At 41.0% G+C, this 26,147-nt stretch overlaps 1 protein-coding gene across 1 annotated transcript in view; it reads left to right on the top strand.

Annotated features, from left to right (window-relative positions):
- Nucleotides 1–26,147, top strand: part of LOC110489131 (glutamate receptor ionotropic, kainate 3) — a 121,493-nt gene that overhangs the window by 53,765 nt on the left and 41,581 nt on the right. Inside the window, exons 2-5 of the mRNA XM_090198886.1 lie at nucleotides 20,690–20,863; nucleotides 21,199–21,456; nucleotides 21,747–21,928; nucleotides 24,896–24,949. Of these exons, the coding sequence (XP_090055012.1) occupies nucleotides 20,690–20,863; nucleotides 21,199–21,456; nucleotides 21,747–21,928; nucleotides 24,896–24,949 (668 nt within the window). The remainder of the gene's footprint in view (nucleotides 1–20,689; nucleotides 20,864–21,198; nucleotides 21,457–21,746; nucleotides 21,929–24,895; nucleotides 24,950–26,147) is intronic.

Genomic DNA, 26,147 nt, shown 5'->3' with positions numbered 1-26,147 from the left:
CACAAGACGTATGCTTATTTAAAAAATATATATATTTCACCTTTATTTAACCAGGTAAGCAAATATCATTTACAATTGCGACCTGGCCAAGATAGAGCAAAGCAGTTTGACACGTACAACAACACAGAGTTACACATGGAGTAAAACAAACATACAGTCAATAATACAGTAGAAAAATGTATGTGGCAGGGTCTACAGGAAATCACAGACTACAAAAAAAACAGCCACGTCTCGGATACCGACGTCATGCTTCCAGACAAACTAAACACCTTCTTTCCCCGTTTTGAGGATAGTACAGTGCCACCGTCGTGGCTCGCTAACAAAGACTGCGCCCTCCCCCTTCTCCTTCTCAGTGGCTGACGTGAGTAAAACATTTAAACTTGTTAACCCTAGCAAAGCTACTGGCCCAGACGGCATCCCTAGCCGTGTCATCAGCGCATGCGCAGAGCAGCTGGCTGGTGTGTTTACGGACACATTAAATCGCTCCCTGTCCCAGTCTGTTGTCCCCATATGCTTCAAGATGGCTACTATTGTTCCTGTACCCAAGAAGGCAAAGATAACTCAATGAAATGACTACCGCCCGTAGCACTCACTTATGTCATCATGAAGTGCTTTGAGAGGCTAGTCAAGGATCATATCACCGCCAACTTACCGGCCACCCTCGACCCACTTCAGTTTGCATACCACCCCAACAGTTCCACAGATGACGCAATCGCCATCGCACTGCACACTGCCCTATCCCATCTGGACAAAAATATTACTTATGTAAGAATGCTGCTCATTGACTACAGCTCAGCATTCAACACCATAGTACCCTCCAAGCTCATCATCAAGCCTCAGGCCCTGGGTCTCAACCCCTCCCTGTGCAACTGGGTCCTGGACTTTCTGACGGGCCACCCCCAGGTGGTGAAGGTAGGGAACAACATCCCCACTTCACTGACCCTCAACACAAGGGTGTGTGCTCAGCCCTCTCCTGTACTCCCTTTTCATCCACGACTGCGTGGCCATGACCGCAGACGACACAACAGTAGCGGGCGTGATCACCAACAACGACGAGACAGCCTACAGGGAGGAGGTGAGGGCACTCGGAGTGTGGTGTCAGGAAAACAACCTCTCACTCAACGTCAACAAAACAAAGGAGATGATCGTGGACTTCAGGAAACAGCAGAGGGAGCACCCCCCGTCCACATCGAAGGGTCAACAGTGGAGAAGGTGGAAAGTTTTAAGTTCCATGGTGTACACATCACAGACAAAATGAAATGGTCCACCCACACAGTCAGTGTGGTGAAGAAGGCGCAACAGCGCCTCTTCAACCTCAGGCGGCTGAAGATATTTGGCTTGTCACCCAAAACCCTGACAAACTTTAACAGTTGCACAATCGAGAGTATCCTGTTGGGCTGTATCACAGCCTGGTATGGCAACTGCAAGGCTCTCCAGAGGGTGGTGCGGTCTGCACAACGCATCACCGGAGGCAAACTACCTGCCCTCCATGACACCTACAGCACCCGATGTCACAGGAAGGCCAACAAGATCATCAAGGACAACAATCACAGAGCCACTACCTGTTCACACCGCTATCATCCAGAAGGCGAGGTCAGTACAGGTGCATCAAAGCTGGGACCGAGAGATTGAGAAACAGCTTCTATCTCAAGGCATGAGTCTGTTAACAGCAATCACTAACTCAGAGAGGCTGCTGCCCACATTGAGACCCAATCACTGGACACTTTAATGAATGGATCACTAGTCACTTTAAACAATGCCACTCTAAGCAATGCCACTTTAATCATGTCTACATGTCTTACATTACTCATATCACATGTATTTACTGTATTGAGAACCAATCACTGGACACATTGATAAATGGATCCCTAGTCACTTTAAACAATGCCACTTTAATAATGTTTGCATATCTTACATTAGTCATATCACATGTATATACTGCATTTTATACCATCTACTGGACCTTGCCTCTGCCGCTCGGCCATCGCTCATACATATTATATGTTACATTATATGTACATTTTCTCATTCACCCCTTCAGATTTGTGTGTATTAGGTAGTTGTTGTGAATTGTTATAGTATTTGTTAGATTTTACTGCACTGTTGGAACTAGAAGCACAAGCATTTCACTACGCTCGCATTAACATCTGCTAACCATGTGCATATGACCAATAACATTTGATTTGATTTGAAGTTCTTGTGTACATTACCTGAGCTCATACAACTCATTTTTGAGTTAAAAAAGCATAATGTATGGATTATTTTGACTGTAACAAATACTCAGATGAAACATATTGTGCTATATATCATAGACTACTTTGTGTCAAAGTTTAACAAGGACATTTGTTTTGAAACCATTTCAAATTTTTAAATAGTGGCAGGATTTTATGTGATCAACCCGGGATATGGCGTATCTCGTTGGCCCTGGGGTCATCCTGATAACATTTTCAGCCGACAACTCTCCTCTCAGATGGGGATGAAGACCAGGACAAAATCCCATTATTTGGCTGGAATGTAACAACATCCTCAGCAGGGCCCTCTTCCTCATCACTGGATTGTTCCACATCGGTTGTCTCTTGGTCTGGATCATATTCTGTGTTGTCTTCAACTTCTGACACTTCCTCCGCTAATGCATCTTCACTGTCATTTTTGCTGGCCTCTTTCCTCCTCACCAGTGTCATGATCAAAGATATGATCAAGAGCCTCACATACAGGATATTGTTTGGTCATTGTGCTGCCACAGAATGAATTGTGAGCAAGGCCTCAAAAAAGCTTTATATACCAGAGCTGCGAGAAAAGTTCTATATATTATTGAAACAATGTTGCGATTGTTTGTGAGAATGCCAACAGGTATAGTTCCCATGGGGGAAAGATTCTATTGGGGGTTGCCATGGGAGCCAAGAAGGGGAGTGAGGTGTGTGTGTGTGTGTTCAAACACACATGCATGTGGGGTCTGGGGGAGGAAATGTGTCCATCTGATGAATGGGAATGTGCCTGAACTCAATTTTATACACAAATTGTAGTCTTACCCAGACATTTCTAATGACCGGTCATTTTTGACCGGGAACACAACAGGTGTACAAAAGTTAAATAAAACACACAAAATGTCATGAAAATCATCCAAATGTATTTTGTGTGTTCAGATGCCCTGTGTGGACAAAGTCATGGAAATTTATGACAATCAGATTAAAGTAACTTGTAAATCGTTCCAATTTGACCGGAACACCGGTCGAAGGGTTAATAGCCTGTTTTAATGTGGAATGTTAGAATCAAATCAAAGTCAAAGTCATTTTTTTAAATCTCTTATGTCTTAAAGACAATCCAAAGATGTCCAATATTCAGAGTCACGTCTTTCCCCGCCATTTTAAAGCTTGATTCTTGAGGACTAAAGCGTCTAGTGGTTAGAGTGTTGGGCTAGTAACCAGAAGGTTGCAGTTCAAATCCCCGAGCGGACATGGTACAAATATGTCGTTCTGCCCCTGAACAGGCAGTTAACCCACTGTTCCTAGGCCGTCATCGAAACTAAGAATTTGTTCTTAACTGACTTGCCTAGTTAAGTAAAGGTAAAATAAAAATAAATAAATAGATCGATTATATCAGGGCTGGGGGCCAAAAAAAAACAGAACTCATCATGAGGGGCTGCAGTGGCTCGTGGGTCTGCGTACCCAGATCTAATTTCCTACAATTCTACACATCTTGCCATAGGGTGGAGGCAAATGTTTGCAGCTTTTTGTATGATAACTGATGATCAATGGGCCCCACCCCGGTCGGTAATTTGACCATGCTTACTACAAGTTTTTAGATAGCTGGCCGGGAGACTCATTTATCAATCTATCTAAAAGTGCTTTGCTGACATGGGCTAATTGAGTGACTGTTGATGCACAACCACATTTCGAAATTGCACCTTTTGTATTCTATTATATATACATACACACACACACACTAATGTTCAAAAGTTTGGGGTCACTTAGAACTGTCCTTGTTTTTGAAAGAAAAGCAAATTTTTTGTCCATTAAAATAACATCAAATTGATCAGAAATACAGTGTAGACATTGTTAATGTTGAAAATGACTGTTGTAGCTGGAAACAGCAGATTTTTTTATGGAATATCTACATAGGCATACAGAGGCCCATTATCAGAAACCATCACTCCTGTGTTCCAATGGCACGTTGTGTTAGATAATCCAAGTTTATCATTTTAAAAGGCTAATTGATTATTAGAAAACCCTTTTGCAATTATGTTAGCACAGCTGAAAAAGAAGCAATAAAACTGGCCTTCTTTAGACTAGTTGAGTATCTGGAGAATCAGCATTTGTGGGTTCGATTACAGGCTCAAAATGGCCTGAAACAAAGATCTTTCTTCAGTCTATTATTGTTCTAAGAAATGAAGTCTATTCAATGCAAGAAATTGCAAAGAAACTGAAGATCTGGTACAACGCCGTGTTACTACTCTCTGCGCAGACTGGCCCTAACCAGAATAGAAAGAGGAGTGGGAGGCCCCGGTGCACAACTGAGCAAGAGGACAAGTACATTAGAGTGTCTAGTTTGAGAAACAGATGCCTCACAAGTCCTCAAATGGCAGCTTCATTAAATAGTCCCTGCAAAACACCAGTCTCAACGTCAACAGTGAAGAGGCAACTCCGGGATGCAGGCCTTCTAAGCTGAGTTGCAAAGAAAAAGCCATATCTCAGAATGGGCAAAAGAACACAGACACTGGACAGAAGAAGATTGGAAAAAAGTGTTATGGACAGACAAATCTAAGTTTGAGACAGACATTTTTTTTAAGATACTGAAGGAGTGCATGACGCCATCTGTCAAGCATGGTGGAGGCAATGTGATGGTCTGGGGGTGCTTTGGTGGTGGTAAAGTGTGATATTTGTGCAGGGTAAAAGGGATCTTGAAGATGGTAGGCTATATCACTCCATTTTGCAACTCTATGCCATATCCTGTGGACTGCACTTAATTGGAGCCAATTTCCTACTACAGCAGGACAAACCAAAGCACAGCTTCAAACTATGCAATAACTATTTAGGCAAACAGTCAGCTGTTATTCTGTCTATAATGGAGTGGCCAGCACAGTCAACGGATCTCAACCCTATTGAGCTGTTGTGGGAGCAGCTTGACTGAATGGTACGTAAGAAGTGCCCATCAAGCCAATCCAACTTGTGAGAGGTGCTTCAGGAGCATGGGGTGAAATCTCTTCAGATTACAAATTGACAAGAATTGCAAAGGTCTGTCTGCAAGGCTGTAATTGCTACAAATGGAGGATTCTTTGGCAAAAGTTAAAGTTTGAAGGACACTTATTATTTCAATTAAAAATCCTTATTTATAACCTTGTCAGCGTCTTGACTATATTTCCTATTCATTTTGCAACTCATTTCATGTGTTTTCATGGAAAAAATGACATTTCTAAGTGACCCCAAACTTTTGAGCAGTAGTATATATATGTAACTCAGTCTTGGTCTCATCTTACTGTTGAGAGTTAGAATAATATATATATAGAGTTGAAGTCGGAAGTTTACATACAATTAAGGTGGAGTCATTAAAACTTGTTTTTCAACCACTCCACAAATTTCTTGTTAAACTATAGTTTTGACAACTTCCCACAGTAAGTTTGGCCCATTCCTCCTGACAGAGCTGGTGTAACTGAGTCAGGTTTGTAGGCCTCCTTGCTCGCACACGCTTTTTAAGTTCTGCCCACAAATTTCCTATGGGATTGAGGTCAGGGCTTTGTGATGGCCATTCCAATACCTTGACTTTGTGGTCCTTAAGCCATTTTGCCACAACTTTGGAAGTATGCTTGGGGTCATTGTTCATTTGGAAGACCCATTTGCGACCAAGCTTTAACTTTCTGACTGATGTCTTGAGATGTTGCTTCAATATATCCACATAATTTTTATTCCTCATTATGCCATCTGTTTTGTGAAGTGTACCAGTCCCTCCTGCAGCAAAGCACCCCCACAACATGATGCTGCCACCCCCGTGCTTCACGGTTGGGATGGTGTTCTTCGGCTTGCAAGCCTCCCCTTTTTTCCTCCAAACATGACCAAACAGTTATATTTCTGTTTCATCAGACCAGAGGACATTTCTCCAAAAAGTACAATCTTTGTCCCCATGTGCAGTTGCAAACCGTAGTCTGGCTTTTTTTATGGCTGTTTTGGAGCAGTGACTTCTTCCTTGCTGAGCGGCCTTTCAGGTTATGTCGCTATAGGACTCGTTTTATTGTGGATATAGAAACGTTTGTATCTGTTTCCTCCAGCATCTGCACAAGGTCCTTTGCTGTTGTTCTGGGATTGATTTGCACTTTTTGCACCAAAGTATTTTCATCTTTAGCAGCCAGAACGTGTCTCCATCCTGAGCAGTATGACGGCTGTGTTGTCCCATGATGTTTACACTTGCGTACTATTTTTTGTACAGATGAACATGGTACCTTCAGGTGTTTGGAAATTGCTCCCAAGGATGAACCGGACTTGTGTAGGTCTACAGTTTTTTTTTAGGTCTTGGCTGATTTCTTTTGATTTTCCTTTGATGTCAAGGAAAGAGGCACTGAGTTTGAAGGTAGGCCTTGAAATACATCCACAGGTACACCACCAATTGACTCAAATGATATCAATTAGCCTATCAGAAGCTCCTAAAGCCGTGACATAATTTTCTGTAATTTTCCAAGCTGTTTAAAGGCACAGTCAACTTAGTGGATGTAAACCTCTGACCCACTGGAATTGTGATACAGTGAATTATAAGTGAAATAATCTGTCTTCAAACAATTGTTGGAAAAATTACTTGTGTCATGCACAAAGTAGATGTCCTAACCGACTTGCCATAACTATAGTTTGTTAACAAGATATTTGTGGAGTGGTTGAAAAACGAATTTGAATGACTCCAACCTAAGTGTATGTAAACTTCTGATAAATATAAATATATAAATAATATATACTCTACCGGGCAAAAGGTTTAGAACACCTACTCATTCATTTTTGTAGAATAATAGTGAAGACAACAAAACCATGAAATAACACAGTGGGAATCATGTAGTAACCAAAATAGTGTTAAACAAATCAACATGTATTTTATATTTTATATTCTTCAAAGTAGCCACCATTTGCCTTGATGATAGATTTGGGGGTGAAATACATAAGATAGCCCTATTTGGTCTTAACACACCAAGCTCTTCACTGACACTGAGATATTTAAAGGGTGCTTGGTGACTGAAGCAACTGGCTGACAAAATGTATGGATAGTAGACTATACTTGAATCTGTTAAACAGGTAGGCCTACCTTTAATTTTGTTAATTGGAAGAAATATGCTCCAACACAAAGCCCTCTTGTTGTTAGAAGCCTAAAACCAACTTAAAATGCTAACTCTTTCAATGAATTAAGCCTTCTCAAATTTGCCTACTTTTCAGCACCCATGCGCTGTCCATCTCCACAGCTGCTGCTTCATAGTTACTCGAATATGGCTAATTGTGAGGTTTATAACTCTGATTAATAGCTTAATTTTGGGTACAACCAAACATATTGTTTTATTAACATCAATTATAGCAGTAGCAAGTTTACCTCTGGTCCTCCTTCTCATCTTCACCCTCTCCCTCGCAAATTGAACAGGACATCAGTAGGTCTAGTCCGCACTCATAGATATTAAAAAGTTTTTTTTTTTTAAGTATTTTCGGAAGAAGCCTTTGACTCGCCTCCTGAGGTGCCACCTTAGGCAGCACAAAAGGTTTGCATCAGCAAGAGCAGTGCAGGCCAGGATGACTGTGTAATGCAGTGTAGCCTAGTTTTATATACACCATCCCAGCCACGCAAAAAATCTGTAAGGAAGTACCTTTTCTTAAAATAGAACTTTGCCCATGCGCTTCTCTGAGCATGCTCTTCATAAAGCCTAGGCCTATAGCCTATAGTATAGGCTTTGGATAATTTTACTGAGACCACACTAGGTGCACTTGATATTGTGCGGCCAGCAGAAAATCAGGGATGAGTGGCATCATTGGGCACACATCAAGATACAGTCGTGGCCAAAAGTTTTGAGAATGACACAACTATTCATTTTCACAGTCTGCTGCCTCAGTTTGTATGATGGCAATTTGCATATACGAAGACTGATCAGATGAATTGCAATTAATTGCAAAGTCCCTCTTTGCCTAGCAAATGAACTGAATCCCCCAAAAAACATGTCCACTGCATTTAAGCCCTGCCACAAAAGGACCAGCTGACATCATGTCAGTAATTCTCTCGTTAACACAGGTGTGAGTGTTGACGAGGACAAGGCTGGAGATCACTCTGTCATGCTGATTGAGTTCGAATAACAGACTGGAAGCTTCAAAATGAGGCTGGTGCTTGGAATCATTGTTCTTCCTCTGTCAACCATGCTTACCTGCAAGGAAACACGTGCCGTCATCATTGCTTTGCACAAAAAGGGCTTCACAGGCAAGGATATTGCTGCCAGTAAGATTGCACCTAAATCAACCATTTATCGGATCATCAAGGAGAGCGGTTCAATTGTTGTGAGGAATGCTTCAGGGCGTCCAAGAAAGTCCAGCAAGTGCCAGGACCGTCTCCTAAAGTTGATTCAGCTGCGGGATCGGGGCACCACCAGTACAGAGCTTGCTCAGGAATGGCAGCAGGCAGGTGTGAGTGCATCTGCACGCACAGTGAGGCGAAGACTTTTGGAGGATGGCCTGGTGTCAAGAAGGGCAGCAAAGAAGCCACTTCTCTCCATGAGAAACATCAGGGACAGACTGATATTCTGCAAAAGGTACAGGGATTGGACTGATGAGGACTGGGGTAAATTTATTTTCTCTGATGAATCCCCTTTCCGATTGTTTGGGGCATCCGGAAAAAAGCTTGTCTGGAGAAGACAAGGTGAGTGCTACCATCAGTCCTGTGTCATGCCAACAGTAAAGCATCCTGAGACCATTCCTGTGTGGGGTTGCTTCTCAGCCAAGGGAGTGGGCTCACTCACAATTTTGCCTAAGAACACAGCCATGAATAAAGAATGGTACCAACACGTCCTCCGAGAGCAACTTCTCCCAACCATCCAGGAACAGCTTGGTGACGAACAATGCCTTTTCCAGCATGTCCAGCATCCAGTGGCTTGGGGAACAAAACATCGATATTTTGGGTCCATGGCCAGGAATCTCCCCAGACCTTAATCCCATTGAGAACGTGTGGTCAATCCTCAAGAGGCGGGTGGACAAACAAAAACACACAAATTCTGACCAACTCCAAGCATTGATTATGCAAGAATGGGCTGCCATCAGAAGTTAATTGACAGCATGCTAGTTCGGATTGCAGATGTTTTGAAAAAGAAGGTTCACACTGCAAATATTGACTCTTTGCATCAACTTAATGTACTTGTCAATAAAAGCTTTTGACACTTATGAAATGCTTGTAATTATACTTCAGTAGTCCATAGTAACATCTGTCAAAAAATATCTAAAGACACTGTGGCAGCAGACTTTGTGAAAATTTATATTTCGTCATTCAAAACTTTTGGCCACGACTGTACTATAATAAGCAACTCATTCTCAAACCCTGAGCAATATGACATTTAATTGCAAATTACCTCCCCTGGACTAAATAAATAAAGAATAAAGCCTCCTTCTGACTGAAATTGAAAAAGCATGACCCTCCCCCATTTTCCCCTGGGTAACAATTATGTACATTTCTACCGCTCCCTAAGTTATGAAGCTCTGGCCTCAGACATTTGTGACCATTTGTGGCTCAATTCAGACTTATGTAGCAAAATTTGAAATGTAGTTTTTTACATTGGATAAAAGTAGAGACTCAGAGCTAGAACATGATATATCATACACTACAGTTGAGAAACAATGGGAAAGTAATCCTGCTTTGTAAATTGATAAACTTGTAACCCCACTTTTGAGAGAATGCTTTGTCTACACCCACTCAGCATTGTTCACACCCTATTAAGCCTTAGCCCTACCTATCTGAGGCCATGTGCTAAACAACCAAAGATTTCAAGACTTAAGCTGGTTTATACTACATCTATCGACATGTCTGTAGACAGTTGTCGCAGTGACATCATGAACATTGTAATGTCATCCGACATCAAACTTGTCGATGTCGTTATGAAAAAGTGTAAACACAAAAACAACAAGCTGCATGACATCAGCAGCCTGGTCGTCCAAAATAGCATAACTGGTGTATTTTAACACCAATAAACCCATCCGTTCACAAAAGTGAATTTAGCGAACCAGGCAACGAAAAGCAACTTTCAAATAATGACCATATCATATAGCTGACAACGTCTTAACTGTATTCATTATAGCATACTGTTTTGAATGTGACAAAATTAAAGCAGGACATTCTACCGGAGAATTTTAGTGTGTGTTTTTTCTGTGTATTCTTTTTTCGACTCCCTCTGCATTTTTGTAATCAAATGCCAGAGTTTATCCATCTCCTTAGCTATCAAACTCTGCTTCCACCAGGCATCCCGCTGACTTCAAAACTCGGTCATCCAGAAAGTGGAGAGCATTAAACACGTTTGCAGTTCTTTGTGTTATCTTTCATAAAAGCTGTGTTCTGAGTGGGGAGGGGAAAACAGAACATTTGCTGTTATTTGCAGAAAGATTTTGATCCCTCTTTCTATTGGTCTATTAACTCATTTACCACATTGTAATCTCACCAGGCAGGCCAAAACGCCATCCCACCAGGACAAGCTGAAATTTCAGGCAGTCTTTTCAAACTGCTCTTACACTAAAACAGGGTTCCCCAGGTGGCAGGTTGTTTTCTGAGCATGTTGAACATAAACGACAGTAAAAAGAAAATCAGTTCCAAGTGTATACAAATGTAAGCAAGGTTTGAAATTACTATGTTTTCGTCAAACATCTATTTGCGCTTCTTGCGGTCCAATTGCAGTCTATTAATTATTTGTTATTATGTTCCGGCCCCCTGACCACGGCCCCCCGACCATCTGCTCCAGAAAAAGTCGGCCCGTGGCTGAATCTAGTTGATGATCCATGCACTCATAATTTTCACAATTTCACAGTGTTATTCCAACCGCATAGTGTGGAAATATATATATATAAAACACAGTTTTGCAGTCTATGAATTATTTGTAATTATGTTCCGGCTCCCCGACCACGGCCGCCCGACCAGCCGCTCCAGAAAAAGTTGGCCCGTGGCTGAATCTAGTTGATGATCCATACACTCATAATTTCCACAATATTATTCCAACCTCATAGTGTGAAAATATATATAATACACAGTAAAAACAGGTTTTTGACTGCTCTGGGCTGCTCTCTTTCAAAATGACTTCAGTCCGGTTCCTACTGAAAGCACGCCCCTTATCCTCATAATTCGGAGGTACCCTATGTGAAGCCGAGTGCAGGCTCCTGCCCTTGACAGATTATCCGGTGTGGATGTTTGAGAACGATAATGAGATCAAAACACAGCCACGCTAAGCTGGGAAATAGAGGGAGGGAGAAAGTGAGAGAGGGTGGCGAGAGAGGAGGAGAAAAGAAGGAGAAGAGGGAGAAAGCGATAGCTGCGATAAATTGCAGAAGCAGAACCACTTGAGCATAAAATTAGATTTCACAAATGTGTTGTTACCTGACAGGCCTGTGACGAAGGAGATATCACAACATTATAAGGTTGCAAGAGTATTACTATCGGTTAGAGTGTTGGGCCAGTAACTTAAAGGTTGTTGTTTCGAATACCCGAGCCGACATTGTGAAAAATCTGTCGATGTGCCCTTGAGCGAGGCACTTAACCCTGCGCCATACTACTATGGCTGACCCTGTAAAGCAACACAATTCACTGCACCTATCCGGTGTATGTGACAACCTATTTTTATTTTTTTTATCAAATAAATATGGATGTCTCTCAGCTTTGATAGAGTTAGATGTATATTCAATATAGACAGAGTCAAAAAAAGGTGGTCTATCTTAATTAAAACCCCTTTTCTCATTATGGACTTAAAGATTATATGGAGATAAATTAAATGTATACGATGATATAAGATGCTTTGTAAAACTGTCCCTCATTACAAAGCAATCATTTGAGTGCTCTTGCAGAATCAGGGTATAGACAGTGAAGACAGTGAGAAGTTAAACACGATTTCATCTCATGAGTGAAAATCTGTCCTTTTATGGTCATTCCAATCCAAAGACTTACACCTTTCAGTATCCATTTCATGACCGATGTAATAATCAGTCTTCCACTTCAATAAGAGTAATGTAATGACCCAACCTAGCCAATCAGAACTGTGTCTGTGGCCCTCAACCATAGTCTAGTCAACTGGTATCATATGGTCAAGTAATTGTTTTAAGACTAACCAATGATATGCATTTCCACATTTTGTGGAGGTGGTTCGGGGAATTGAAGTTGTGTGCTGATCTTTTTTCTTTTTTTTGATCTGAAGTCTTGTGTTATATAGATCCCAGAGCTAATACCTAGACTTTGGCTCAGTGGGTTAACTTGGTCTTTAAATAGAAACCAAGAGTTTGATATAAGGTCAGTTACATTGACAACTTGTGCAGATTACTATACAAATGTAGAACAACTCTTAATTCCAACAGATGGATAGATGTGAGCAGGAACATTTGTTTGTTATGGTATTAGTGGTTCTGAGGGGTAGTTAATGCATCATTAAACCATTCAAACATTACTGAGTGAGATGGAGTGCTTGCATTTGGATGATGAATGGGTGCAGCTGACAAAAACAGAATAGCGACTGTGCAATCAATTTAAAAATGAACTCTCATTTGGATATGAAAATCAAATGTGCAATGTGCATTTGTGGGTATGTTTACAAAATGTAAGCTTTCTGATGTCTCAAAGTGTTTCATCTTTCTAAACAGCACTTGAGTTGCACTTTTTTTCCCCTCAGATCCCATCACTGCCACCAAATATGTTACATGTCATTAAAGAGGAACATATAACAGCTCAAATTTGTTCTATTTTCCAAACCTACAGTGTTTTACAGGTGCTTTGTGATGGTCATTGTTTGCTTGCATCTTTTCTCTCATTGTATCGCTAAGTGCTTTCACAGATCCAGGGAGCAGGGAAGCTTTTCACAGGCAGATTGGGAATCCTACCAGAGAAAAAAAGTACAAAGGAGCTCCAGTCAGAAATTCAGTGGGCTAGCATACCTTTATCCAAGAGCAAAATTATATTGTGTCATTGTTTAGGCCTTGGCATGGTTCTGTCTGGCAGTATGGTGAATGTGAACAAGCACAACGTGTGGTAGGCTATATTGGAAGGAGGGTTTATAGAGAAACCAGTACAGTGTGGACCTGCTATTTCTTCTCCCAATTTTACTCTGAGCTGATTTTCTGCTCTAGCCAAACTACTAATTAGATCTACCGTAACAACAAACATATTTAAGACCACAGACGTGTTATTTATGTGATACACAGAGAATTAAGATGAGAGTTTATCTGAATGTTCCCATCTAATATTCATTGTGATTTGGTAAAAATCAGACATACTCAAATGGAATCCTTAGGACGAGGGTCAATACATTCTGGGAAATGTCAATCAATTCTGGGAAATCCTTGTTAAATGGACATAGATTCCGATGTCCATTTAATTCCTTGCTGATTCTGAGAGTCCCAGATCCAGCATTTTGGGAAAACTAGGGAATTAATTGAACGTTCCCAGAATGACACAGATGTACAGTTGAAGTCGGAAGTTTACGTACACTTAGGTTGGAGTGATTAAAACTCATTTTTCAACCACTCCACATATTTCTTGTTAACAAACTATAGTGTTGGCAAGTCTGTTACTTTGTGCATGACAGAAGTAATTTTTCCAACAATTGTTTACAGACAGATTATTTCACTTATAATTCACTGTATCACAATTCTAGTGGGTCAGAAGTTTACATACACTAAGTTGACTGTGCCTTTAAATAGCTTGGAAAATTTCAGAAAATGATGTCATGGCTTTAGAAGCTTCTGATAGGCTAATTTACATAATTTGAGTCAATTGGTGGTGTACCTGTGGATGTATTTCAAGGCCTACCTTCAAACTCAGTGCCTCTTTGCTTGACATCAAAGGAAAATCTAAATAAATCAGCCAAGACCTCAGAATTTTTTTTGTAGACCTCCACAAGTCTAGTTCATCCTTGGGAGCAATTTCCAAATGCCTGAAGGTACCACGTTCATCTGTACAAACAATAGTACGCAAGTATAAACACCATGGGACCACACAGCTGTCATACTGCTCAGGAAGGAGAAGCGTTCTGTCTCCTAGAGATGAAGTACTTTGGTGCAAAAAGTGCAAATCAATCCCAGAACAACAGCAAAGGAGCTTGTGAAGATGCTGGAGGAAACAGGTACAAAAGTATCTATATCCACAGTAAAACAAGTCCTATATTGATATAACCTGAAAGGCCGCTCAGCAAGGTAGAAGCCACTGCTCCAAACCCGCCATAAAAAAGCCAGACTACGGTTTGCAACTGCACATAGGGACAAAGATCGTACTTTTTTGGAGAAACGTCCTCTGGTCTGATGAAACAAAAATAGAACTGTTTGGCCATAATGATCATTTTTAATTTAAAAACACCAATTAGAGAATATCTCGAAACTTAAACATGAGTGTGCATGTATCAAAATAAGGCTCCAAAAACTTGGCTCCGATCAATACACCTTCCCTTCAATACTTCAGTGTTTTGCCTGGAGACAGAATCAGCACCTGTGGCCTACTGATACCCCCCAACAAGACATTGCAAGTGGTCAACGGAATCACAGACCTCTGCTGCTACAAGTGCCTTCAGAAAGTATTCACACCCCTTGATGTTTTCCACATGTTGCGATACAAAGTGGGAAAAAAATATATATACAGTGGGGCAAAAAAGTATTTAGTCAGCCACCAATTGTGCAAGTTCTAAAAAAAGATGAGAGAGGCCTGTAATTTTCATCATAGGTACACTTCAACTATGACAGACAAAATGAGAAAAAAAATCCAGAAAATCACATTGTAGGATTTTTAATGAACTTATTTGCAAATTATGGTGGAAAATAAGTATTTGGTCACCTACAAACAAGCAAGATTTCTGGCTCTCACAGACCTGTAACTTCTTCTTTAAGAGGCTCCTCTGTCCTCCACTCGTGACCTGTATTAATGGCACCTGTTTGAACTTGTTATCAGTATAAAAGACACCTGTCCACAACCTCAAACAGTCACACTCCAAACTCCACTATGGCCAAGACCAAAGAGCTGTGAAAGGACACCAGAAACAAAATTGTAGACCTGCACCAGGCTGGGAAGACTGAATCTGCAATAGGTAAGCAGCTTGGTTTGAAGAAATCAACTGTGGGAGCAATTATTAGGAAATGGAAGACATACAAGACCACTGATAATCTCCCTCAATGTGGGGCTCCACGCAAGATCTCACCCCGTGGGATCAAAATGATCACAAGAACGGTGAGCAAAAATCCCAGAACCACACGGGGGGACCTAGTGAATGACCTGCAGAGAGCTGGGACCAAAGTAACAAAGCCTACCATCAGCAAGGGCATTGAAGATGAAACGTGGCTGGGTCTTTCAGCATGACAATGATCCCAATCACTCCGCCCGGGCAACGAAGGAGTGGCTTCGTAAGAAGCATAGCAAGATCCTGGAGTGGCCTAGCCAGTCTCCAGATCTCAAACCCATAGAAAGTCTTTGGAGGGAGTTGAAAGTCTGTGTTGCCCAGCAACAGCCCCAAAACATCACTGCTCTAGAGGAGATCTGCATGGAGCAATGGGCCAAAATACCAGCAACAGTATGTGAAAAGCTTGTGAAGACTTACAGAAAACGTTTGACCTTTGTCATTGCCAACAATGGGTATTTAACAAAGTATTGAGATAAACTTTTGTTATTGACCAAATACTTATTTTCCACCATAATTTGCAAATAAATTAATTCAAAATCCTACAATGTGATTGTCTGGATTTTTAGTTGAAGTTGAAGTGTTCCTATGATGAAAATTACAGGCCTCTCTCATATTTGTAAGTGGGAGAACCTGCACACTTGGTGGCTGACTAAATACTTTTTTGCCCCACTGTATTATTGGAAAATAAACCACTAATATATCTTAATTAGAGAAGTATTCAACACCCTGGGTCAATTCATGTTAGAATCACCTTTGTCAGTGCTTACAGCTGTGTCTTTCTGGGTAAGTCTCCAAGACCACACCTGTATTGTACAATATTTCCCGTTATTCAAGTCTTGCAATACATTTTCAGGCTGATTTAAGTTAAAACTGTAACTAGGCCAATCAGGAACATTCTTGGTAAGCAACTCCCGTGTATATTTGGCCTTTTATGTAATTGTCCTGCTGAAAAGTATGAATTTGTCTCCCATTGTCTGTTGAAAAGCAGACTGAACCTAGTTTTGCTCTAGGATTTGGCCTATGCTTAGCTCTATTCCCTTTCTTTTCATTATAAAAAAAATCCATAGTCCTTGCCGATGACAATCATGCCCATAACATGATGCAGCCACCACCATGCTTGAAAATGTGAAGGGTGGTACTTAGTGATGTGTTGTGTTGGCTATGCCCCAAACATAATGCTTTGAATTCAGGACAAAGTGGATTTCTATTGCAAACAGGATGGATATTTTGAAATTATTCTGTACAGGCTTCCTTCTTTTCACTCTGTATTTATGTTAGTATTGTGGAGTGACTACAATGTATTTTATCCATCTTCAGTTACCTCTATCACAGCCATTCAACTCTAAAAACTCTTTTAAAATCATCATTGGTGAAATCCCTGAGCGGTTTCTTTCCTCTCTGGCAACTGAGTTAGGACGGGCACCTGTATCTTTGTAGTGACTGTGTCTATTGATACACAATCCAAAGTGTAATTAATAACTTTATCATGCTCAAAGGGATATTCAATGTCTTTTTTTACCCCATCTACCAATAGGTGCCCTGGTCTTTGTGGTTGAATCTGTGTTTGCAATTCACTGTTCAGCCGAGGGACTTTTATGTGTGTGGTACAGAGATGGGGTAGTAATTTAGGAATCATGTTAAACATCATTATTGCACACAGAGTGAGTCCATGCAACGTATTGTTAAGCACACTTTTACTTCTGAACTTATTTAGGCTTGCCATAACAGAAGGGTTGAATACTTATTGACTCAAGACAATTCAGCGTTGAATTTGTAATTAAGTTGTAAACATTTTGAAAAACAATATTCCACTTGGACATAATGGGGTATTGCGTTGTAAACCAGTGACACAAAATCTTAATTTAATCAATTTTAAATTCAGGCGGTAACAAAAAAAATGTGGGAAAAGTTAAGCGGTAGGAATACTGCATTTGCAGTGGAAACGGAAGAAGCCAAGCCCATTACGCGACTACAATGTCCATATTAGGACAGCCTCAGTGTCACTCCCTGGTGTTATTATTTTGGTCAGGCCAGGGTGTGACATGGGTTAATTATGTGGTGTGTTTTGTCTTGGGGTTTTTGTAGGTATCGGGATTGCGGTATAGTGGGGTTATCTATAAAAGTCTATGGTTGCCTGAAGTGGTTCTCAATCAGAGGCAGGTGTTTATCGTTGTCTCTGATTGGGAACCATATTTAGGCAGCCATATTCTTTGAGTGTTTCGTGGGTGATTGTTCCTGTCTCTGTGTTAGTTTGCACCAGTATAGGCTGGTTAGGGTTTCACGGTATGTTTCTTGTTTTATATTGTTCATGTTTATTATTTTTATTAAACATGAATTGAAATAACCACGCTGCATTTTGGTCCTCTCTTTCGATGGAAGAAAACCCAAACACAGAGTCACGTAACTTTGAGGCTGTCCTCATATGGGCACCATACACTATTTATGACTGTGAAACCCCCTTTGATTCCAAGGGGATGTGATTACTACATTAAGTAATTGCTGGAGTATATACTAATTTGACTGTTAAGAGGATAAAATGTGCAGTGCTCAGAAGCACTTTAACAAATTTAATAAACAGGGAGACCTGCTCCTTGGGAAGAAATCTGGGGAAATTTGCATCATCCTTTTTCACAATCCTGCCAGAAGCACAATGCCTAGGCTTTAATGGGTTAGGAATTTCCAGACGCATCAAATAATGAGAAATAAGCAGCTCAGTGTTGATACCACAATATCCACACTAATAAACAAAGGGGCATATTATTGAACGATAGTTACACAGAAAATAAGCACTCCCGGTTAGGCAATGTAATGCAATTTATGACTGAGGGTAAACACAAACTGAGATGCAACTTTAGATTTGGGATTTGTTCTTGTGATCCTCTGATTAACATGTTTACTGTTCTTAGTCTGCCTCACAAAGGCCCTTAATTAATCTATTGGGTTGTAGCCTGGCACCTAATTGCAGGTCCCTAAGTTAATAATTTGGCTCTCGTACAAATTTTGGTAAATCAGCTGCATTTAAAAGCTACAATAGTTCACTCGAAATAAAATAAATTAACAGCTGTGTGTTAGAAAAAGCACAAGCCTAAACTATGACCTTATAAAAAAAAAAGTTTGACATATAAGCCTATAGTACGTGTCCTGACTGCCTTCGTGAGGCTTATGTGTAAAATACCATAACATTCAGTAAAACAAACACAGGGTCAGATCCTAAAAAAACATTTCACACCACACCACTGCATCAATAACAGCAAACACAGTGTCACGCCCTGACCTTAGTTATCTTTGTTTTCTTTATTATTTTGGTTAGGTCAGGGTGTGACGAGGGTGGTATGTGTGTTTTTGTCTCGTCTAGGGGGTTTTGGTTTGTCTAGGTCTATGGTGGCCTAAGTTGGTTCCCAATCAGAGACAGCTGTTTATCGTTGTCTCTGATTGGGGATCCTATTTAGGTTGCCATTTCCCACTTTGGTTTTGTGTGTTAATGTTTGTGTGTAGTTGCCTGTCAGCACGCGTATCTTATAGTGTCAAGGTCGTTTTGTTTGGTGTTCTTCGTGTAAATAAAGAATGTATTCGTATCACGCTGCGCCTTGGTCTCCTCCTCCTGTCAGGAACGTGACACACAGGTCCATACTAGATATGTGTCCACTTTTACGTCAAAGGAAAAACACTAACACTGTTGATGGGGTTTATGTATCATTCTGACACCTGTTGTGGTGAGGGAAAACATAACATTGTTGTTGTATTGTACAATTGACATTTGTGTTTGAATTGTGCATCCAGTTCTTGCCTCTTGTCAGTGCTGCTAAGCATGAAGCAAATCTCTCTGATACTGTCATGTCTACAGTTGAAGTCAGAGGTTTACATACACCTTAGCCAAATACATTTAAACTCAGTTATTCACGATTCCTGACATTTAATCCTAGTAAAAACTGCTTGTCTTAGGTCAGTTAGAATCACCACTATTTTAAGAATGTGAGATGTCAGAATAATAGCAGAGCGAATGATTTCTTTCATCACGTTCCCAGTGGGTCAGAAGTTTACATACACTCAATTAGTATTTGGTAGCATTCATTGCCTTTAAATTGTTTAACTTGGGTCAAACCTTTTGGGTAGCCTACCACAAGCTTCCCACAATAAGTTGGGTGAATTGTGGCCCATTCCTCCTGACAGAGATGGTGTAATTGAGTCAGGTTTGTAGGCCTCCTTGCTCACACACACTTTTTCAGTTCTGCCCACAAATCTCCTATAGGATTGAGGTCAGGGCCACTCCAATACCTTGACTTTGTTGTCCTTAAGCCATTTTGCCACACCTTTGGAAGTATGTTTGGATCATTGTCCATTTGGAAGACTCATTTGCGACCAAGATTTAACTTTCTGACTGTCTTGAGATGTTGCTTCAATATATCCACCTCATGATGCCATCTATGTTGTGAAGTGCACCAGTCCCGAATGCAGCAAAGCACCCCCACCCCATGCTTCACGGTTGGGATGGTGTTCTTTGGCTTGCAACATCTCAAGACAGTCAGAAAGTTAAATCTTGGTCGCAAATGAGTCTTCCAAATGGACAATTGGGGGCGGCAGGGTAGCCTAGTGGTTAGAGCGTTGGACTAGTAACCGGAAGGTTGCGAGTTCAAACCCCCGAGCTGACAAGGTACAAATCTGTCGTTCTGCCCCTGAACAGGCAGTTAACCCACTGTTCCCAGGCCGTCATTGAAAATAAGAATTTGTTCTTAACTGACTTGCCTGGTTAAATAAAGGTAAAATAAAAAATAAAATAAAAGCCCCCCCCCCCCTTTTTCCTCCAAAAGCTGATCGTATTTAGTTGTACATGAAAACTTGTTATGCTGTACATGAAAACTTGTTATGCTGTATCTAACTGATACAATATGGCATTTCTATAATACCAAGGGCCCTAAATATAACATGCTCAATTTAGTGATAGTAATAGTGATTTAATTCAATATTTTCTATTATACCTGAGTAGTCTAGTACCTACACCAAGTTATCTGATCCACCTGTGTTTTAATGTGAACTTAAAGTGAACCAATGGAGAAGAGAAGAAACTGAGCTTCTGTTCTGATGGAGCCATGTTCTCTGTCTCCTTTCCACTCTCCTCACTCTCTCCCATTACTGCAGCAGACTTCAAAGCTGCTGTTGGTATTCACAGCATTCCCTGAAATGGAGTGGGGCTTTCTCTCTGTTTACAGAGCAAATCTAATGCCGGCTCTAATGTACACAATCTAGTCCACTGCCAGTGTTTAGTGCAAAACCCCTTAAGAATTTTGGCAGTAGTTTCAGACAACTGTGTTCCAGACCAGTTGGCCTTGAGCTAATGTGTCTCCTTTTTCTCAGGGGGGATTTTTGAGCAAACAGAGGGACCGGTGCCGCTCGTCAGCCCAGAGGAGCTTGCCTTTAAATTTGCAGTGAACAACATCAACAGAAACAGGACTTTATTGCCCAACACGACGTTAACGTACGACATACAGAGGATTAATATCTACGACAGTTTTGAAGCGTCGAGAAAAGGTGAGTGACATGCACTTTGTTTGCCCAGGGATTGTGGCCAATGACCACACAGTGCAGTGGACGACAGCAGACCATAACAAACCAACCTAAAGGTTTATTGCAAGTATTTCTGGCAAGTTGTTTCATTAGTCTAACTCAAAGTACTTGGCTGTTATAGATTTAATAGTGGTATTTTGTTTGATGTTATTTCATTAACTGCACTCTGAAACCAGGATTTATTCTAGTAGACATAGAAGTTTGATAATTCACTAAATACATTATTCAGCTCACTTGTTGAACGTCGTGATGTGGTGTCTTTCCGAGAGTTAATTCTCCCTCTGTTCTTGCCATTCTAGCCTGTGACCAACTGTCTTTAGGTGTAGTGGCAATATTTGGGCCCTCACATAGCTCGTCCTCAAACGCCGTCCAGTCCATCTGCAATGCGTTGGAAGTGCCACACATCCAGGTGCGATGGAAACATCACCCTATGGACAACAGGGACACATTTTACGCCAACCTGTACCCCGATTACTCTTCTCTCAGTTACGGCATCTTAGATTTGGTGCAGTTCCTCAAGTGGAAAACAGCCACAGTCGTATACGATGACAGTACAGGTATGACGTTTTCTAACCATTGGGATTGGCGGGGTTGTTAAGCTGATCTTAGTACTACGAAGATCAGCTTAAGTCCAATCATAGCGATACAAAAATGTCTGGACACTAATCATTTGTAATACTCTACAGTATACTTTTGAATTGTGATCATTTTGTCTGGGAAATGTTATGTGTAACATCAAACTACTAAATTACACTTTACAAGAAGTTAAATGTTTTTGATATGTGTGTGTTGACAGTTGAATGATGTTGTGCGTGGCTGTTAGCTTTCTGATGTTTGTTTCCTAAAGGTCTTATTAGACTACAGGAACTGATAATGGCCCCCTCCAGGTATAACATCAGGCTAAAGATTCGCCAGCTCCCTCTTGACGGAGAGGACACCAGGCCCCTCCTCAAGGAGATGAAGAGAGGACGGGAGTTTCGCATTATCTTCGACTGCAACCACGAAATGGCTGCACAGATCCTTAAACAGGTGAGAGCCTCACTGGCACTGTTCAGAGCTGACATAATTTAACTGATCGAAGCTATAGACAATATCAAATTCATATTCTGCGTTGACATATAGTTGAAGTCGGAAGTTTACATACACCTTAGCCAAATACATTTAAACTCAATTTCACAATTCCTGACTTTTAATCCTAGTAAAAATTCCCTGTCTTAGGTCAGTTAGGATCACCACTTTATTTAAAAAATGTGAAATGGCAGAATAATAGCAGAGAGAATGATTTACTTCAGCTTTTATTTCTTTCATCACATTCCCAGTGGGTCAGAAGTTTACATACAGTCAATCAGTATTTGGTAGCATCCCCATTGGGATGGTGTTCTTTAACTTACAAGCCTCCCCCTTTTTCCTCCATACATTACGATGCTCATTATGACCAAACAGTTCTATTTCTGTTTCATCAGACCAGTGGATGTTTCTCCAAAAAGTATAATCTTTGCCCCCATGTGCAGTTGCAAACCGTAGTCTGGCTTTTTTATGGCGGGTTTGGAGCAGTGGCTTCTACCTTGCTGAGCGGCCTTTCAGTTTATGTCGATATAGGACTCGTTTTACTGTGGATATAGATACTTGTGTACCTTTTTCCTCCAGCATCTGCCCAAGATCCTTTGCTGTTGTTCTGGGATTGATTTGCACTTTTCGCACCAAAGTACGTTCATCTCTAGGAGACGTCTTCTTCCTGAGCGGTATGACGGCTGCGTGGTCCCATGATGTTTATACTTGCGTACTATTGTTTGTACAGATGAACATGGTACCTTCAGGCATTTGGAAATTGCTCCCAAGGATGAACTAGACTTGTGTAGGTCTACAGTTTTGGCTGATTTATTTAGATTTTCCCATGATGTCAAGCAAAGAGGCACTGAGTTTGAAGGTAGGCCTTGAAATACATCCACAGGTGCACCTCCAATTGACTCAAATGATGTCAATTAGCCTATCAGAAGCTTCTAAAGCCATGACATAATTTTCCAAGCTGTTTAAAGGCACACTCAACTTAGTGGATGTAAACCTCTGACCCACTGGAATTGTGATACAGTGAATTATAAGTCTTCAAACAATTGTTGGAAAAATTACTTGTGTCATGCACAAACTTGCCAAAACTATAGTTTGTTAACAAGAAATGTGTGGTTAAAAAACAAGTTTTAATGACTCCAACCTAAGTGTATGTACATTTCCGACGTCAACTGTACATTCTGGAATTGGGCTTGTATTATTATAAAGTTGTCTTACAAAAAAAAATCGTTCTGCTTTGAGCCATTCTGAAGCTTTTTGGAAAACGTTATTGCAACAGTGTCAAAACTGAGTTATGTATATCTGTTTTTCAAAGCCAATATTATTTGTTTTGCTGTGCTTATCTTGGTTGCCTTGATATCTATTGTCTTTTACACTACATATGAAATGCTGTTATTTGATGTTCTGATTCACACAGCAGGAACACTCTCTGTTGATTTTAATATTGTTATTGAAGCACATACTGTGGTTTCTGATAAATTGCTGCTGTTACAGATGCATATCAGACCCATAAACTGTAAACCATCACAGATTTATCGCTTACAGTATGTGGTGAGGATACAGAATGTAATCCAAATGCATTTTAACATGAGTAGTTCAGTTTACTTTTGAGGTTTTGATATTCAAAAGATTGCTGGCCATATACGTCATGACTCTTCTGAGGACGAAGAGATGTTCAGCAACTCTAGTTAGGGTAATGGAGGCTTACGTCAAATGTATCTTGTATGTATAAACCCTCTTTAAAAATAGACATGTATAACACTACGTTTGAACTTTAATATGGAGTTTGCTGATAGTCCCTGGCCTCCCCACAATGCCCTGTTTATACCTGTCTGTCTGCACTCTGCAGCCTGTCTGGTGTTCTCACCTAAACGCAACCTCCCCTCGTCAGTTCATATCCCCCCTCCAGGTGTGGAGAAAATACATGGAAAACATGGCAGGACCAGACCTATATCCCAGGTGTCTCTTAAAAAGCGATGACCCTTTAGCGACGGTTCCATCCGAGAAGCACTTTTTGTCACTTTTCTTTAAGTGGCTTGGCCACCAGGGGAGAGAGGGACAGATGGAGGCCAATGAAATGAGGTTGATGAGGATGTAATAGAGTCAGGCGAGGGACCCAAAACACACACATCTTAATGTGACTTTGAAAGTGCAGGATATATATATATATATTTTAAAAATCATACACTCTTTATACTCCCAGCCATTTAATTTGGGCGCTATACTTTCCATAGGCTGGCATTCATCCAACAATAATTGAGATCCTATATCTATAAATTGTCATGCGTTGGAAATATTTTTTCCCTTCTGACATCTTATAGTATTGATAGTGTCATAAATTTTATTTGTAGTCAGTAGGTGCGTTAAATGGAGAAGAGACTTCCACTTCCAAAAAGCACAGCAGCTTATTTGCATTTACCTTGGGTATTCTTCACAACAGATGGTACAATTAAACAGGAAATACTGCCGCCATGGGAATGTAGAACATTTGAATGTAGATTGAGTGAAATAAGTGGTCGTGATGGGGGGGGATGGTGCAATAGGAGGAACAGATTACTGCTCACTTCCTTGATTGAAGGCCTCCTTTCTCCAGTGAGGGAGTCCCGTGATCAGAGCAATTGCAAACCCTTTAAATGCATGGTGTCGAAAAAGCCCTCAGTCAGCGTGGAATCACAACTTGCTTTTACTTTATTACCCAAGGGTCACATTTGCGCCATAATTTCAACAAAAACAGAGGCGACACACAGCGATGGTCAATACACTCATTAAGACCTGTGGTTTTTCTCCCATTGCTCCTGAACAGCTTCAATGGTGTTCGCCATTTGTTTGCCATTGTTTGTTTTGACTGTGGATATTGATTGCAAATTACCCCAGCGTGACACAGTGACCTTCTTCATTGTCTTGTCTCTCCAACCCCCCCCTCTCCTACAGGCCCAGACGATGGGAATGATGACAGAGTACTACCACTACATCTTCACCACTCTGGTAATTTACATTGCTTGCTAATGCAAATTGAGTCACATTTTTCCCCATCTCCCCCCCATTAGATTTTTTTTTGATGAATGCTGCCTAATTGCCGATGGGGGGTTTGGATCCGGTCCACAATACCAATTTGGTTTGACTAACTGGCAGCGTAATGGAGTCTTCAATAATTTGCCACCTGTAAACACTTCTCTCGCTCTTAAAGGCAACAGAAGTCTTTGAAAAGGTCGCACAAAGGCAACAGATTTGAAGTAGATGATGGAGAATGTTGCTTGAGAGTTTGATGGAGGAAACATATTCATGCAGACAACCTACAATAAATCTTGAGGGAAGGTAGATTACTGATTAGGCCTATTGTGTAATATGTCAGATTATTTTGGACGTCATCCCCCATTGTGAGACATATTGAATGAACACTACCACATCAGTGTTTTGATTGTAGAATTTGCACAAACAGTTTTCAGGGAGTGCAGCCTTGTCCTTTCCACCCTTTCGAGTGCTGTAGTCTAATGGCCCCTTTTAGCCACATGTCATTTTGTTCAGAATAAGCACAGGTGTTTTCCATTTACAGTTTTTTTGGAGTCACACCACCATTTGAGTAAGACTGTGGCTCAGGACACTTTGTTCAAGGGTTATACTGTATATGCACATTCTGTGTCCTTTCATCAACAAACTATTCACAGTTCCACCTTGAATATCCCCTACTGCCATATTGAATTTGGAGGACGTTAGAAACACTAACTCACAATACAGAAACACATTTCTAGGAGGCGACGACCTCCCTCGGGTGTGTCCTGTGCCCAGTCTGTTCACTGCTCCCAGCAGAGTACAAGGCTGGGCAGCACAGATTTAATCTTTCTGTCTGGTGACAAAAGGACAGGGCAGGATTAATACAGTGGTCCCCATGGTGATGGTGCAGGTGGTGCTGTATGTGTTCCTATTGGACAGAACTCTTTATTTCTCTCTCTCGTGCGATCTATCTCGCAAACACGCACTCATACTGGGGATCTGGAGGATGGGGGCTAGACAGACCCTAGCATGATGGACTTGGCCAGTCTGTGATAATACAATATGGCATGCAGGGCCATGAACGTCGCGTGTCATCTTGGCATTGTTCTGCCATGCGTCGTCATTTGTGTAGGCCTACCCCAACAAACATTTTAACAGTGCCCAAAGCTGTCCCTGTCACACTGTATAGGTC

The sequence above is a fragment of the Oncorhynchus mykiss genome, chromosome 2, assembly GCF_057628025.1.
Source record: "Oncorhynchus mykiss isolate SJ-2025 chromosome 2, ASM5762802v1, whole genome shotgun sequence".
NCBI classification, from domain to species: domain Eukaryota; kingdom Metazoa; phylum Chordata; class Actinopteri; order Salmoniformes; family Salmonidae; genus Oncorhynchus; species Oncorhynchus mykiss.
Note: the sequence above shows the minus strand (reverse complement) of the source record. Positions and strands in the feature narration are given on the sequence as shown.